The 17,868-nt window shown below is 36.5% G+C and overlaps 1 protein-coding gene across 4 annotated transcripts in view; it reads left to right on the top strand.

The window, feature by feature from the left end:
- Window positions 1-17,868, top strand: part of MYO16 (myosin XVI) — a 695,568-nt gene that overhangs the window by 484,527 nt on the left and 193,173 nt on the right. For all 4 annotated transcript variants that reach the window (XM_074387449.1, XM_074387448.1, XM_074387447.1 and 1 more), the window contains one exon: window positions 15,108-15,260. In XM_074387449.1, the coding sequence (XP_074243550.1) occupies window positions 15,108-15,260 (153 nt within the window). The remainder of the gene's footprint in view (window positions 1-15,107; window positions 15,261-17,868) is intronic.

Here is a 17,868-nt window from a genome sequence, read left to right as displayed (position 1 = left end):
AAAAACTAAGTGTTAAGACAGCAGAAATACAACTCTCCTTATCAAAGGCCGGGGGTGGGGGAGACCAGCCTGTAGGAAGGTAAACATGAAAAGAGAGAAAACCAAGCTATGTTGTAGTACAGGAAGAATTACAACTCCATAGCATTCGGGAGCAATTTTTCATCATTATGTAATTTGTTTAGCTTTATTTACTTAAGGTGGGTAGTGTGGTAGGAAAAACAATTAAATAGAATGTGTTTGAGACACAAATCTGTGATTTTACTAGCATAGATCTCTTGGCCAAGACGAAGAATGTATAGTGAACCTTGGTTTTCTTATTTGTGAAATCAGATTAATAGACTTACAGAATTGTGAGATTAAACGTGACTAAACAGAGGTTCTCATGCCAGTTACTCTCGTACATGATTAAGAAATGATGAATAGCTACCCATTATTGTTGCAAATGGGAACACTTTAAAAACTTTTAAAAGTTGGCTAGTTTTATTCTTAGAAAAGCTCTGCATCATCTGCTGTTTAGACCTTAATTATGCTGACTCACCTAATCCAGGGTGAGTCAGCATGAACCATGTTCTTTAAAAAACTTCTGCTGGGGGGAAATAGGGGAGGGACAGTGGCGGGTGGGAAGGTAGGGAGAGATAGCATGGGGAGAAATGCCAGATATAGGTGATGGGGAGGAAGGCAGCAAACCACACTGCCACGTGTGTACCTATGCAACAATCTTGCATGTTCTTCACATGTACCCCAAAACCTAAAATGCAATAAAATAAAATAAAATTAAATTAAAAAAAAAAACTTCACAAAACATCTAGTTTAAACTAAAACTATGGAGGCCATAGATTTTTTTCTCCTTTCATAGTTTTCTGTGGATTAATAGAAAAGGAAAGACTTCATGTTTTTATTTTTGTTGCTTACTGTAAGAAAAATAGTGATGAACATAAGGAAGAAAGCAGTTAAGTGTGACCAGTAGAATATCCAACAATACGTGTGGATCTGCAGGGTACTTCTGAAGGTGCATCTCTCAGCTCAAGGGTTTGAAGCTGTCTAACATCAGTAGAGATTCCTTGTTATTATCTTAGAAAACAGGCAAGATTTTATGGCTGCAATGAGATTCACTGGTTTATCCATCTCCTGGTAAGTGACGTGTGGAAATGACAAATGGAATGATGTCGTCTAAAGTCTGTTGGGGACTTGCCTCACACCTGCAACTCCACACCCAGACAGAATTATCAGTAGAGTGTGTGATGACGAATACACACAAAATGCTTAAGTTCTTTTCTTACTGAAACATGTTTATTTTACTACAATTACGTAAATCTCTTATTAACTCTTCTTTTGCTAAGTATTTTATGATTTATTTAGGAATCTATAGGCTGAGATTTTTATAAAATAGGAAGGCATTTTTTTGAAATCTAAAGAGTAGGTCTCTATTAAATGTAAGTGCCAAAGGCTAGCTTTTGGCATTTATGGGTGGAAAATCTCAGGAAAAATTCTGGGACTTAAATCATATAAATAAATAAATAAATAAATAAATAAATAAATAAATAAATATAATTTTTAACAGGTATGTTTTGCTATTGTGTATAAAAGCAAATAGGAGTCATTTATAAGAATAAAATTATTTTTCTTGTGATGAGTACAAATCTCATATTTTGATGTGTGCAAACCTGCATGTAAAGTTTTGTAAAAGCCATTGTTTTGAGCAATAAGTTTTAGATTTCTGTGTTGCTAACAGAAGCTGGACCTTCTCATCTTTTATTTCACTATAAACTTTCAACAAAATGCTTAACAAATCAATGCTGTATTCAGAATCAAACCTAGAAGAATATTAGTGCTTTTATTAAGTATGTACTTTATTCTGCTTTGAGCTTATTGACCCATCCATCAGCTCTTCACCAGAATGTCAACTCCTGTGGAGTTGAAATTGTGTCTGTGCTTTGTATATAATAGAAGTTCAATGAGCCTGCTTTCAATTGAAGTTTAAAGAAGAATAAACTCCTAAGAAAAAAGTCTTCATATTGGATTTCATAGTGGTTTTTCTTGTTCAGGGATAAATGTGTGTATTTCTTCACAATTGTTTCTTCACAGGAAGCTTGAAAATTGTTCAGAGTAGGGACACATTTGAGAAGATACTAAGAAACACTCTAAAACTTCAGCATCTCCAACCTCAGTCTTCTCCAGTAGCTCCAAAAGACTAAATTGATTTTCATCTAAAAGATGAGATGCTTCAGCTAATAGGAAATTCAAATCCCTTTTTCTTTGACTTTGTCTTAGTTCAGGCAGCTGTAACAAAATACCTTAGAGGAGGTAATTGACGAACAGCAGAAATGTATTGCTTACAGTTCTGGAGGCCAGGAGATCTAAGATCAAGATGCCAGCAGACTTGGTGTCTGGTGAGGGCTCTCTGCTTCGTAGATTCTGCCTTCTTACTACATCCACTCATGACGGAAGATCAAGGCTGCTCTCTGGGGCCTCTTTTATTAAGGGCACTAATCTCACTCAGGATGGTGGTGCCATCATGACTTAATCACCTCCCAAAGGCCCCACCTTCTAATCCATCACTCTGGCAAATTATGAAGGAACACATTCAGACCATAGCAGAATTAGCGGCTCATTTCTATTCAAAATTATTTCTTTTTTTTTTTTGAGACGGAGTTTCGCTCTTGTTACCCAGGCTGGAGTGCAATGGCGCGATCTCGGCTCACCGCAACCTCCGCCTCCTGGGCTCAGGCAATTCTCCTGCCTCAGCCTCCTGAGTAGCTGGGATTACAGGCATGCACCACCATGCCCAGCTAATTTTTTTTGTATTTTTAGTAGAGACGGGGTTTCACCATGTTGACCAGGATGGTCTCGATCTCTTGACCTCGTGATCCACCCGTCTCGGCCTCCCAAAGTGCTGGGATTACAGGCTTGAGCCACCGCGCCCGGCTCACAATTATTTCTTATAATAAAAACAACAGTAGGATAAAAAGTAGAGTTGACACAGCTCAGCCATAGTTTGGTACTTCCAGCAGTACTTTTCAATGTGTGGAAAATGGTACAGGACAACCCACTAACTTCTTCAACATATAAAATGCAGAGAAAAATTGTGAAAGGAAGGAACCTGTGGATTAAAGGCTATCTAAAGACATGTACAGCAGGTGAATGTATGAACATTCTTGGGCCCTAACGTGCTAAATTACGTATAAAAATTATAATTAAAGTAATGTGAAATCTGGACAGCTGATGACATTTTTAAAAATTACTATTGCTTGTATTATGTGTGATAGATACTGAAAGATGTGTTTCTCTAAGTTCTTGTATTCTCAGAGAATTATACTAAAATATTTACTGATTTAAGGACATACTGTCTGCAAATTGCTTCAAATGAGTCTACCTTTGAGGACAATAGGGAAATGGAAAAAGCAGAACTGGCCCTAAGTTGGTGCTTGTTAATGATTCTTGAAGTTAGTTGGTGGTAGATGGAGGTCATTATATTATTTTCTTCATGATGGGATATGTTTAAAATTGTCCATCATATGCCATTTTAAATCCATGAGAAAAATGTAAGATTATTCAAATATTACCGTAATAAATGACGCAATTTTTTCTCTCTAAACATGATATTACAAAGCTCTGGATGCTGGAGATTTGCATGAATGAGCAAAGTCATGGAAACAAATCATTTCCCTAAATTCATTCTCCCACTAGACACATACGTGCAAAGGCATGCAGGGACTCTCTTAAAGCCACAGTGTCTAGTAAAATAACATAATAACAGTATACTGGAATGACAAGCACAGCGGCTCATGCCTGTAATCCCAGCGCTTTGAGAGGCCAAGGCAGGTGGATCACATGAGGCTTGGATTTCGAGACCAGCTTGGTTAACATGGCGAAACTCTGTCTCTACTAAAAATATAAATATTGGCCATATGTGGTGGCACATGCCTATCATCCCAAGTACTCTTGAGGCTGAGACATGAGTATCATTTGAACCTAGGAGGTTGAGGCTGCCATGAGCTGAGATTGTGCTACTGTACCCCCATCTAGGTGACAGAACAAGACCCTATCTCAAAAAAAAAAAAATACTGGAAAAATTTAGAGAATTTGGAGACAGAACACGTTTGTTCAAAATAAAATCTCCCTTCGCAGAAGATAGAATTGAGATATATAGGCCAGGCATAGTGGCTTATGTAATCCTAGCACTTTGGGAGGCCGAGGTGGGTGGATCACGAGGTCAGGAGTTTGAGACCAACCTAGCCCATGATAAAACCCCGTCTCTACTAAAAATACAAAAATTAGCTGGGTCTGGTGGCGGGTGCCAGTAATCTAGCTAGTCCAGAGGCTGAGGCAGGAGAATCGCTTGAAACTGGAAGGCAGAGGTTGCAGTGAGCCGAGATTGTGCCACCATACTCCAGCCTGAGCAACAAGAGTGAAACTCAGTCTCAGAAAAAAAAAAAGAATTGTGATATATAATTTATCTTCAAGCCAGGCTTTATCTAAATTGATTTCATTAGACTTGTCAAGAATTCAAGTCATTTTCCTGCTTACAGACTATTTTCTAAAAATTGAGATTTACTGGAAATTTCAGATGACCAGTAACTCAGTGGGGCTTGGGGCATGTGCTCAAAGTTTGGAAAAATTGAGATACTTTGACTTTTAAAGTTTGATAAAATTATATTATAATTTGACAATGTCAACCCTAAGAAATATTTTAACGCCCTTCATTGTGAAATCATGATGCTAGAGATGATAGAAAAATGGAATAGTAAGTTAACTTCTCTTAATTGGACTCTTCTCATATGCTCTTCACATGGATCGTCACATTTCATAAAACTGAGACTGCTACAGTCTGTGCTTTGTAAGTGTGTGCTAGCAGGACCTAGTAGGATATATTTTCTTGGCTTAGTTGCATCAGAAATCTAGGATTCATTCATTCAATGAGCATATACTATATGTGCTCGAAGTTCCAGCCCCTGTACTAGGCACTAAAGTTTATACAGACATTATGGTTTGGTCGGCATGGTACAAATGTTAAAATTCGTTTTTTAAAATTATATTTTAAATTTGTTTTTTAAAATTATATTTTCTCTAGCCAGATAATATGCTCCCACTTCTGCACCAAATCTCTTCCAGTCCTACACATTTTTTTAGTGTTCCAGTTTTATGATTATGTAATGAATTACCTGAAAACTTAATGGCACACATAAACATTTATTATGCTTACCTATTCTTTGGGTCAAGTACTTGAACAGAGCAGAGGGGATCAGATTGTCTCTGGTCCATCATGTGTGGGGCCTTAACTGGATGACTGGAGTGTTGAAGGCAAATGCCATCTGAAGCCTTCTTCAATCACAGATCTAGAGGGTAACACTGGCTGTTGGCTGAGGAACTGTTGGCTCAGTTCCTCCTTGCATGAGTCTCTCCATGTTGGTCTCTTCCTGTGGCTTCTGTGCACTTTCTCATAATTTGTTGGCTGGTTTTTCTAGAGTGGATTCTCCAAAGGAGAAACATATATGGAAGCTGGATACTTGTTTGATAACCTAGCTTCAGAGGCCACATAGTATTACTTCCTCTACAGGTTGGCGCAATCATGAGCATGCCCAGGTTCGGAGAGGAGGGTAAACTGAGTCTACCTCTGCATGATAAAGGACCGATTTTGATTGGACATCATGGAAGAAGACCTGGGGGTGCTCAAATGGAGAGAGGTTGCTATATTAGTCTAAGTATGGGACGGGAGCCATGTAATTTTACTCACACTGTATCTTCTGATAGCTTTAGATATCAACATTGATTTGTCCACTGAACAATTTATATACAAATAGGATAAAATTTTATTTTCAGTTGTTTCACACATAGATTTCAAAATCATACATGTGTTAAATATCTACCTTTATCTTAAAGCATCTTCTACTCTGTGTATCTCCTTTTCACAATGATGTTGGACTTTCCAAAATCATTTCAGGGACTTAACAGCTGTTGATCTGATATTTTAAAAATTTGAATGAGGAAATGCATTTATTTTCACCACTTATCAGAGCTCTAGCATAATGCTATTCAGGTTTCTACAGAAAAACAAATAGCATAATTAAATAACGAGATGCTAGTATAATATACCTCTTACAGAGTCTATATTTATAGACAGCATGATTATTGGTCTTCTTTATGTAACAGTCTTCAAAAACTTGTTTTGGGGAAATAAAATGGGTAGTAGTAACATAATTCAGAATTTTGAGCATATAAACTATACATTTAATTAATTTTCCCCTCAAAATCTCTGTAAGTTAAGTAATATTACCTCTGAGCTCAAATAATTTAAGTGGCTCATAGAATTTTACACAAAACCAGGGTCTGAATTCAGATTTAATAATTAGAGCTATTTTCAGTTCCAAAAGTTCTTAGAAAGCTAAACATAAATTTTATTAGTATATATTTTCTAAACTTCACTTGATGTCCCATTTGTTTGTATTTCTCTTAGGACTCAATATGAACTATTCTATTATGTGCAGAAACAATAAATTCTTCATAAATTTTATGTGCCATTTTTTCTATAGTGGAATTTATCACCAAATCCATTTATTATAAATAAATAAATTACATAATGCCAGTGTATCTTTTTCACTGTAGAGTACCAGGCTGATTAAAAGGAAATGTTACAAAGCTTAATAAGGAGAATTAATGCATTTGAAAACATCTTTCAGATCACTTTAGAGAAGAGTGAATTGAGTTATCTTAATGACCAGGAAAAGGCTTATATTTATAACTGTGGCTGTCCACCCGTAATGGTTCCATCCCAGATGCACAAACTAGGAAAATGCTTTCATGTAGTTTTCTGATAATAATTCATAATGGCTACAATCTCTTGAGCTCCTATTAGTCAGGTTTGTTAAAATATAATTTTTAACTCTTCAAAGAGCTCTTTAAAAAAAATTAAGAGTTATCCCCACAAGTCGTATGAGGCCCAGTGGGAATTCAGAGGCAGATGCGTGAGGCCCCAGGACCCAACGCAGCACAGGCCGTGCTATCAGTTTGCTGTTCGGTATCTCTAAACTTTGCATTTAATTCTGAATAATTACAAACAGATTCTTATTTTGGTAGAAATTATATATTAATCATGGGTTTTGGGCTATATGAATAAATTTATATAAAAAGAGAGAGCATATTGTTTAAAGGTTTATTACTAAACAAGAAAACAAACATTTGTTTTGGGAAATATTGAGCCATTTGATAGAGTGACTGAAGCTCTAAAATAAGAGCATTTTAACCAGAGGTTATGTTTCCTACTCTTGGCATGGCTTCTATTTAAATTGAGGGATATATTTTATGTACAAGGTATCACACAAGGTATTATACATAATATCTAAAAATAATATTTTAAATTTGCGTTTTTCAATCCTGATCTTAGCATATTGTTATATGATTTGGCAATAAATTTAGCCAGTTAGCTTGTAGCTGATGGATTCCTTTTTGAAGATTAGTTCTTCAAATCTTAAAGTAGCAATTACTTATATTAAAGGAGAATCTAATCGTGAATTAAACCCATCAAAATACTAGATTTTGTTGTTCTGAGTAATAGAATAAAAGAAAGATTGTAAAGAGAGAAAGTGTTTTTTATTTGTATAAAACAATGTCTATATACACGTGGAGTAACTAACATTTATATTTGCTTAAAATTTGTTATATATACTTTAATTTTAAAATATCAAAGGGAAGCCAGAGAAGGAAAGATGATTGGTTCCTTTAAGAGATAGTAATTTAACAAAATTAAAAAATTTAAAAAACCAAGACAAGGGGAAAGGGGAATAGAAGGATGAAAATGCAAATACAAACAAAGGCAGATATGGCAGCCTGGGGCCAGGTGATCGGCTGTGGGTGAAAGCGGATGTGTGCCCAGTTTACATGGATGTTGACTGCCAGTCCTGACGTGGGGCTCGGGTAAAGAGAGCAGCCCTTCTCCGCTGTGGCTACCAAGCACCCAAGTCCCCTATTTTTAAAATAAGATCAGCTTATTGGCAGAGGTAGTATTCTCCATCAAGGTAAGGGTGATGGTGCTAGCCAAAGAGTAAACAGGACCTTCCCCAAACAGGAATGGTAGGAAAGATAGGCCTCTGCAATGGTAGATTCTGAGAAGATGAAATAAATTAGACTTTTCAAACTGAAATCAACAAGAGAGGTGTGATCCCCTCGCCAACCTCCTGTACCCGCCATTTCATAGGCCATATATGGAAATTGGGGATGATTGATTTGTTGGAGAAGCACCTGGAGCAGTCTGATGAGCCCTGAGGTAATCTTCAAAAAAGTTGAGGTTTACAGTACACTTGATGTGTTCAAGCCCCTGAGAAGTCCTGCAAAGAAGCCTATTAACTTATCTCCATGTTTCTCCAATGGGCTTCTGCTTATGTGGTGTTTTTAGACAATAGCTATTAAAGTCTCATACAATCAGTGTTCTGCTCAATGTATTTCAGGAACGTTGAATATCTAAAATCTAACACTATTCCCTCCCTCTCTCTCTCTCTCTCTCTCTCTCTCTCTCTCTCTCTCTCTCCGTCTCTCTCTCTCTCTCTCTCTCTCTCTCTCTCTGTCTCTCCCTCTCTCCTGTTTCATGTGTGCACACACATTAATATCTTATATATACACATATATATTAACTAATGAACAAATTAGTTAATGCATAGTGCATTCTCAATTTTACCGTCTATCTCAGTGTATTCAACCATATCTACCCATTAGCATCACCTGGAAAGCTTTTTAAATATATCAATGCCTGCGCCCCACTCCAATTTAATTGGTTTGGGATCAGGCCCAGACATCAGCCTTTCTTAAGAAGCTTCCCCATTAATTCCAATGTGCAGATAGGATTCAGAATCACTGCCTGGGGCTCTGCCTTCAGCTGGAGTCAGCTTTAATTAATCTCCTACTTTAATTCTGTGATGTATATGCCATGCTCTATTACATTTTTATTTCAAATATGTTTCACTGAGTAATAAAAATAAAGGGAGAACAGTTGGTGAAAATTTACTTAAGAAATTGTTTGTCATTAATACAAATGATGAGCCATCTGGATAAGCAATAAGTTTCTGTTCCTAGAGTGTGTTCCAGGGGTGCATAATTTTTATTATTAAACCACTTAGCAGTGGCACTTCATGTACAAAGCCTGTATTTGAATTAGAGAAGAGCACATACTGTCTAAGCAGTTACTTGATAATCATTCATGACCATTTATGAATACTTGCCTTTCACCCACATTTATGTCTACTCTGAGGAATATCTGGAGATCTAATGGAACCCCAAAACAACTCTACAATAGGTAGATTTGAAAAATTAATGATCGTTTTGCATTGAAGCCAATGATCCCAATTACTGATGCAGATTTATGCTTCTAGGTACACAAACTCTGCCAGCTATAATTTGCCTGTAAAAAATCTTCACTCTATCTTTCTCTGATTGTGTTGAACACACTCCCACATATGCACATTCACACACACATAACAGAGTTCAGTGAAAATAAATCAAGAATAAGGTTCTGTCCGCAATTTTGGCCAAACCATTTCGTTTGTGGGGTACATCTTTTAAATTTTCAATGAGGTATCTGATACCGAATGATACATTCTTATTGTTAACCTTAGCTACATGTTTTAGCGGTTTTGAATTTCATGGCACAGTACCTCTATATTTTAACTTTGGTTCAAACAATGAGTCCTTTGAACAGTTTCGAATAAAGACAAACTTTAGGCAAAACATTTTAATTACACATCACACCAAAATTGTTTTGAAAAATATTCTGTTTTAAGCTACATATGTTTCCAGTGATTCCCTCTACCATTCCATATCACTCTCCTCTGTTGGACACACAAATATAGTTCTAGAAGGCACCTTCATAATAAAAGGTCCAAATTAGAAATCAGTCCACAGTCTACTTGGTTTTACACATGAAGCTGGAATTTTCTCTATGGGAGTTTAATAATTTACTTTAATATTTTTTCCACCAGAACACAAAGAACATGATGTACCATAAAAGGTTCAGGTGTATTGTAAAGATCACCCTATGCCACAAAAAGAACTCCCAGCCAACGCTACAGCTCAACAATGCTAGAAGTCCCACAGAGACACTGTAGGTTTTATCAATTATTTTGACCAGGAGAGGAATAAATTGGGTAGCTCTATCCAGAGGCATGGGCCACATCAATTTCTGTTATTTGAAGTTTGGTAGATTGCTTTAGACTTTCATGGAAAAAAAGAAGAAATCAGAGACCTGGCTTCTTCCAGCCCTGGTATTTGCCCTGGCTTCACCTACATTCACGCTTGGTTACACTGCTTTGGTTAAAACAGTGAATTAATTCAGTGAAACCAATATTCAATTCAATAAAATATAAGTAAGAAAAAAACAATTATGGTATCTGTTTTCTATTATGAGAAGCCTCAGGTGAGTTGAAACACGACAGAGGTTGTGTTCTGTAAGACAGTCAAGGCCAGGGGCATGCACTCAGACTGTGATTGAAAGCAGTTTTTGTACCTACAGAGCTGCGACCTATTCTGAATACAAAGTAGCAAAAGAATTATGGTCAATATGTTAGAGAAGAGACATCCATATCCATCTAAGTATTTTCAGTTAGAGACTCTCAAAATGAGAGAAAAACAAAATGTCATATAATGTGGGTATTTCTAGTAAATAATCAACCACTGATTTTTTTTTTAAGTTTGGAATCCTTTTGATCAGACTTCTTATCATTTTGCACAGTAATAGACATTACCTTATTTCATGGATTTAACATTTCTCAGCAATTTGTTTCCTCAAACGCATTCTACTTAAGCGTACTATCCATAAATAGTTTTAAGTCAAATTGTTGAGATAAAAGACCTATTTGTGTTAATTTTTAAGATAAAATGTATTTTTAATAACAAAAAACTTAAGAAGTTACAATTGTATATGTTATATACTCAAAATATTTTCCAATGGTTTGATTCCATAAGTCATTTTTTCTATACATTTCAGTAAATATTTCACCCCAAGCTTTACTAATTTTATAGTATTTATTATTCCTTTATAACAAAATTACTTCATTATTGGAGTTTACCAAATTATTGAAGGAATGCACCAAAAGATTATTTCTGAAGCAAAATGAAATAGTTTAAACATTTTTTATTTCTCTTTAACAATTTCTATTTTTCATTTATGATTGAAATGAAAGCGACACACGGATGTATTACTTTAGCAGTAGGGATGCAATTGTGGGCAGATGCTAATAGTTGCATGGGAAATGGTTTTTCTTTCCAAAACCATTACTGGAGATTTATGCCCTGTAGAATAAGATAAACAGAAGCTGATCATGAAGATCTGGATATCCTGGCATCACTTGGTCTTGATGGAATAATTCAAGAGGATGAATGTGCTAGACTGTATCAGTTACAAGAAAGAAAATATTTTTCTTATGCTATTTAGATACTGAATGCCAGTCCTCCCTCTGCCAGCTATAATGTGCAGAATTTATTGGTCTGTGTCCATATTCAAATCGTATTTGCCTTGACAACAACACCTTTAAAATTAAATGTTTTATATGGTATGTTCTCATCCGAAGTGACTATTTTAATTAAGAGAAATGATCACTGAAGTGTGAGTTTACCTAAGAAACAGTTTAAAAGGTAAAGGGCTTCCAGCTTTGCACATCTGTCTTGAAATCTAGTTGCCAGAAGAAAGAGAAGAAAAGTTCTAGTTACTTACTGGGAAAATAATATATAAAGAAGGAAATTCAGTAATCACGAAAGGAGTGCTGGAGGAAGAAGACAATACCAGGGGAGACTCCTGGTTTATACAAATCCTCTCAAGTGCTTTCGCTTTTAAAATGACTTCTACACACCGCAACGTGGCAAGTTCTTCTTTAAGTTTTAACTTAGAGTTCATGTTGTAATAGAATATTTTAGGAAAACTTCTTTGACCTACAGAAATGCATTTATCACTGGATTTAAGAAGCGATCTTTTATCATAAAGGCAGAGAGACAAAAAAAAAAAAATCTTCAGGAAAGGTGGTACTCATGGGGCACAGTGTTTTGACCTGAAGCTAAGAATTATTTTTGTTTTTGTTTGGGTGTCAACATGTGATATGGAGATCTTATTTTAATATAGTCATTACTCTAACATTTTGCTTGGTATATTTCAACTATACTATTATTCTCCACCTATTATATTAATAATAAAAATGACAGTGTGCATTCATCATTAAAATAACTCCATTGGGTTGTGAGAACCTCTGTACTTTTGAGCTCTCCCATCTTGGCTTCAGTCAAAGACCCCCTTGCCTGCCATCCTTCCAAGCTCTATCACCCTGCTTCTGAAGATGTTTGAGCTAGCTACACCTGCACACAGCATTCTAACCCTGCAAGAAGACTAGAACTTCATAGCCAGTCCACCCGTCCCACGCCATGCTCCTTTCTATGTTCAGACCAATGTTCTGCTCTTTGATATGTTTGTTTCTTCTCTGAAGACGTTTCCCTCTGAGACTTCTTCATGCCCTACAATGATGTCATTTTGCATTCTCCCAGGTAACTAGATCTGTGAGAACGTGCCCTTTTTCATCTAGGTATATGCAGTTTTCACTTCATTACTAGCCACACCCTTAAGGGTACGTGGGGGCTCCCTTTGAGAGAACTCTCTTGTGGAGTGAACTAGAGTGACCTGGTCACTTGAGAAGGTGACTTGTCTTGCTCATTGGAAGCAGTCCTTATATGGGCTAGAAAGAGGACATGAATGCCTGTTAGTGGGACACAGGAACATCTAGAAGGAGCTCCTACTTTCCAGGTGTTGTAATGATATCAGACCTGGAGAAAATTTGCGTATGTGGAAAAGAGGAACCCAGGAAGCTCTTTCTTTTCTGTGCCCTTTTTTCCAGTCTTATTTATTTATTTATTTATTTATTTATTTATTTATTTAAAGATGAAGTCTCACTCTGTCACCCAGACTGGAGTGCAGTGGTGCGATCTTGGTTCATTGCAACTTCCGCCTCTTGGGTTCAAGCGATTCTCCTGTCTGAGGCTCCTGAGTAGCTAGTACTACAGGCACCTGCCGCCATGCCAGGCTAATTTTTGTAGTTTTAGTAGGGAAGGGATTTCATCGTATTGGTTGGGCTGGTCTTGAACCCCTTACCTCAGGTGATCCACCCACCTCGGCCTTCCAAAGTGCTGGGATTACAGGCGTGAGCCACCGTGCCAGGCCAATATTGTTACTTTTTTAACCAAAGCTTTGGCATTTGTTTATATGAATACAGGATGTTTCTCATTAAATATAATCCTTGATATTATTCCCCTTGCAGATGAGATCTAATTTTCTTTCAAATGTTTCATCAATTGTCTTCATCTATATAAATATTCATCTTTAATTATTTTTAGTTACTGAGCACTAAATAATTCTAACTGGCTTTAAATTTTATCTGTATAACGTAGTGGTTTAGGGTACAGATGAGGGAACATGAGGGCCTGTACTTAGTGAGTGCACAAAGGAAGTGGGTATAGACAGAGAAGAGACAAGGCCCAGGGACAGACCTCTGGACACTCCAGCACCAGCAGGCCAGGCGTCAGTGAAGAGTCAGGAAAGGAGAGAGGGAGGAAGCAGCCAGTGAGTGAGCTGGAAGGCACAGGTGAGAATGTGCCCCACGGAAGGAGAGAAACCGACCCAGTCAAACAACGCTGGGGTGGGGCTGGGTCAAGAGAAATGAATGTGAGAGCTGAATACAGGATTTAGAAACGTGCACATTGCTGACGACCTCCACAAAAGCAATTTTGATGATGCCGGGGTGTCAAAAGTTTTACTAGAGTGATTTCAAGAGGGAATGAGAGGAGAAGGATGTGAGATAATAAGTAGAAATCAGCCCTATGTGTACATGTATGTGTATGTTTGTGTGTGTTGTGTGTATGTGTGTGTATATGTGTGTGTATAAGTGTATGTTGTGTGTGTATGTATGTGTATATATGTGTGTATGTGTGTATGCATCTGTATGTGTGTATGTTTATAAGTGTTGTATGTATGTACCTGTGTGTAATATGTGTATGTGTGTATGAATGTATGTGTGTATATGTGTGTGTATATTTGCATGTATGAGTTGTGCATGTATATGTGTGTATATGTGTATGCATATGTGTGTATGTGTGTATGTGTATGCGTATATGTTGTATGTATGTACCTGTGTGTACATGTATATATGTATGTTTGCATGTATGTATGTGTGTGTGTTTATGCATGTGCATGTATGTGTATTTGTATGTGTGTGTGTTTGTGTGTATGTGTTATATGTATGTACCTGTGTGTATGTGTGTATATGCTGTATGTATGTACCTGTGTGTGTATGTGTGTGTGTGTATGTGTGTGCATGTGTATGTGTGTGTATTTGTTTGTGTGTGTTTTGATATGAAAGAAAGCAGGGAAGTAGAAGAGTAGCCTAGAGGGGAAGTCAGATTTTATGTTGGTTAGATTTGAGTTATGGTTTAGTTTTTTATATACTTTAAGATAAATAAAGGTTTTTTTTAAGATTAAGAAATAACATGTTTGTTTTCTGATGGGAATGTCTTGTTGAAAGAGAAAAATTGACAGCTGAAGGAATGTGGAAACTTTTCTGATAGAGAAAATAGTTTCTACAATAAAATGATTTGACTAGTGATCACTATTTCTGAAAGAAGCCCCACATTCATTCTTGCCCATCAGTAATATACAATCAGAAATGAGGCCCTCAAGAAATGCTTCTCTTTTCTCTAGGATCTCATAGTAAACCCAGTTTTATCTTCATTTCTTGATGAGAGGTCAAATATATTTTCCTTTTGGAAATACTTTAAATGCTCAAATATATTTGAGATCTAACATTTGTAAGTTAATATTGTAATCATACTTTGTGTCGGTTTTAACATACTTTGAGTAGTTAGATCATATTGTTTCAGGTATAGTTGATTTGTGAAATATGTGCAAGTCCATTACTAGACTTAAAATCTGACTTCCCAGGCAACATTGTTGTGCTTTAGTTTGATAGACTAATTGGTTGGAACTTCCCTGAGTCAATATTTTACCAATCTGAAACTGTGGCATTGAACAAGTGAATATGCACTGTTGTGCTGTCTTGTGAAATGTTTTCTTTTTTTTTTCCCCGCAATAGCTTTGTGTCAACATGACCAATGAGAAGATGCACCATTATATCAAAGAAGTGCTTTTTCTCCATGAGCAAGTGGAATGTGCACAAGAAGGAGTTACCATGGAAACAGCATATTCTCCTGGTAACCAGAAGGGAGTTTTGGATTTTTTTTTCCAGGTATTCATACAATATAATTAGATACTTAACAGGATACATGGACTTAAATATACTGGAGACAAAGAGTTTTCTTTCAGGAGGCCTTATTTTTGAGATATCTTTATATGTGAGATCTGCAATAATTTTCTAATTTTGTTGAGGCACACAAGTCATCCTTTCCTGAAAGGGAACTTGAAGGATCACCAGTTCATTAAAAGGACAAGAAATATCCCATCATTTTTATGTAGAAATACTCATCATTGTTTATTCCACTAAAACTAAAACTCTCCTTTTGGCAATTATACGTATCTATTGTAAAAAACTGACTTTTTATAAAATAATACATAGGATTAATCATTCCATGAAACAAGTTCAACAGAATCTTTTTTGTCAATTTATCTTCAATGTTTTTTAAGATTTAAACTTGGAAAAACTGGCAGGAAAAACATATAAACACGTATGTAATATGGCGTAGATTAAGAGTCTCATGGCATCTGCAGGTGTTTATAGTTCTCTTTATTTTTTCGGCTTTACAATGAAAAAATTTTGACTCAGTATCTCTATCATATAAGCCAAAATCTATCACATAAACAGCAATTGTGACTTACTAATATAAGAATACATTATATGGATTTACTCACAATATCTCTAAGACACATGGATATTGTTGAAAACAGACACCATTCAGCTATTTGGAGAATATTCTTTATTCTCTCTTTCTTTTATTTTCTCCTTCTATAAAGATAGGTTTCTAAATTATTTCATGCATTTTTCTAATTGACATATTCTTGTTCTTGCTACTAACTTGTCAGCATTTTTCTTTTTTAAAATTACAGCCCTCTTCCTCCAGAAATCTCTCATTATGACATACATAGCCCATAATTAATCTATTTGAGGTTTAAAAAGGTCTTCAGACTGGCAGGACTGTATACTTAATTATATTCGGGAAGCCTCAGGCATCTAGCCCCTTCTCTCCAGCTTGCTATGCTCTCTTCTGCTGCAAACCAGGGATCATCAGAGTGAATACTTCATGGGCCATATATATATTTCAAGGATTACCTGTTCGTCTTTGCCTCTGAGGGAGGGATTGATCCAGATTTTTACCAAATCCTCCCAGGATCTAGTACATTTTGTTGTACTCTGTAGTATTTGATGAAAGTGAAGCTGCATGTGATAACCTTTCACATGGAGTAGAACCATTCAATCTCTTCTAACCCTTTACTGCTAAAGGAACTGAAGGTCATTAATCCTTTTCTTATGACTTATTTCCCTGTGTTGTATTTTTGTCTTTAGACACTTGTGCCAGTTTTCAAAGTCTAGAATGTTAATTGCCTTGTTCTTTTATGGCTTTATTTCAGACATCCAGAAAACATCACACACAAGATTTTGTTTTTAATTTGAAGACAATACAAATAATAATGCTTAAAAAAGTGTTGCTGGCAATCAGCCACCTTATCTCTGGAGAACATCAGCTTGATTTCTGGGGCGGAATAAATTAGCTGTCTGAATTTCTGTCTTCTTTATACTGATTTAGGGCTTTGTCTGAGTTACCGCAATACCCATTGACAGCTTTACCAAACAAATGAGTATTTTCACCCCAAAGAAGAGGTCTGTCACTGCCCTTGAAACAGGAACAGACCTGCAGACAGCCTTGCAGTGGCTCATTTGCCTTTCTGCTGTGTGTCTTGTATACGTTGTATGCGAATCTGTAACAGCGTTTACAGAAGTATCTTGACCTGATGCTCAGATTGATAGAGGAAGGAATGATGTATAATATTGTCAAATCAACATTTTGCTTACTCTTCAGCAAATAGCTTGCTATTAATTGAAATAAAGAATTGTTTGATTTTGAAGACATTACAGATGGAACCAATCCTTGGCAAACTTCTCACATAGACTGTTTTCTTCTAGGGGTTCTCTCTATTCTGTCTCTCTCTCTCTCTCTCTCTCTCTCTCTCTCTCTATATATATATATATATATATATATATATATATACACACACACACACATATAAAATATATTTTAATATATTATATTATATTAAATATATTAAAATATATATTACTATATAAATATTTATTTATTTCTTTATATATAAATTTCTTGACCTCCAGCCTCTTCAGGGGACTCCACATGGTGTCCCCGGCCACTCTCAACTTCTCACACTGTACTCTGTAGAACTTCCTGTTGAGCCAGCATTCCCAGTAAGATGCTTTCTTCTCCAAATTCCTTTATCCAAAAACACTTTCGTGTTGCCAACGAAAGTCTCACCAGGCATTGCTGACCTCAGGTGACTTGGCGGAGTGGGTCAGCTTGCTTTGGCAGGCATTCCTACTTCCTTTCTCCCGCCATTCTCCACCCTATGAGGCCTTCCTCTCTTTCCTTCCCAGGGAGGTTATTTGGTTTCTCATTCTAGAAATGGCTGTCATTGTTGCTGGATATCTTCCAGGAGTTCTGTCTGCTGTGTGAGCCCCACCAGCGGTGTGCGCGTCTGTCTGCTGTGTGAGCCCCACCATGGCTGGCGTTATTCACTTTCAGTCCCTTGGGCTGGCAAGGGAGTGATCTCACCATTACAGCTCTCAGACAATTGCAGTCTTTGGATTTCTTTTAGCAGGAGCAGGAGATGCT

Source organism: Saimiri boliviensis, chromosome 16 (genome assembly GCF_048565385.1).
Source record: "Saimiri boliviensis isolate mSaiBol1 chromosome 16, mSaiBol1.pri, whole genome shotgun sequence".
NCBI classification, from domain to species: domain Eukaryota; kingdom Metazoa; phylum Chordata; class Mammalia; order Primates; family Cebidae; genus Saimiri; species Saimiri boliviensis.
The sequence above is the reverse complement of the archived record's forward strand: the minus strand, read 5'-3'. Positions and strand labels throughout refer to the sequence as shown.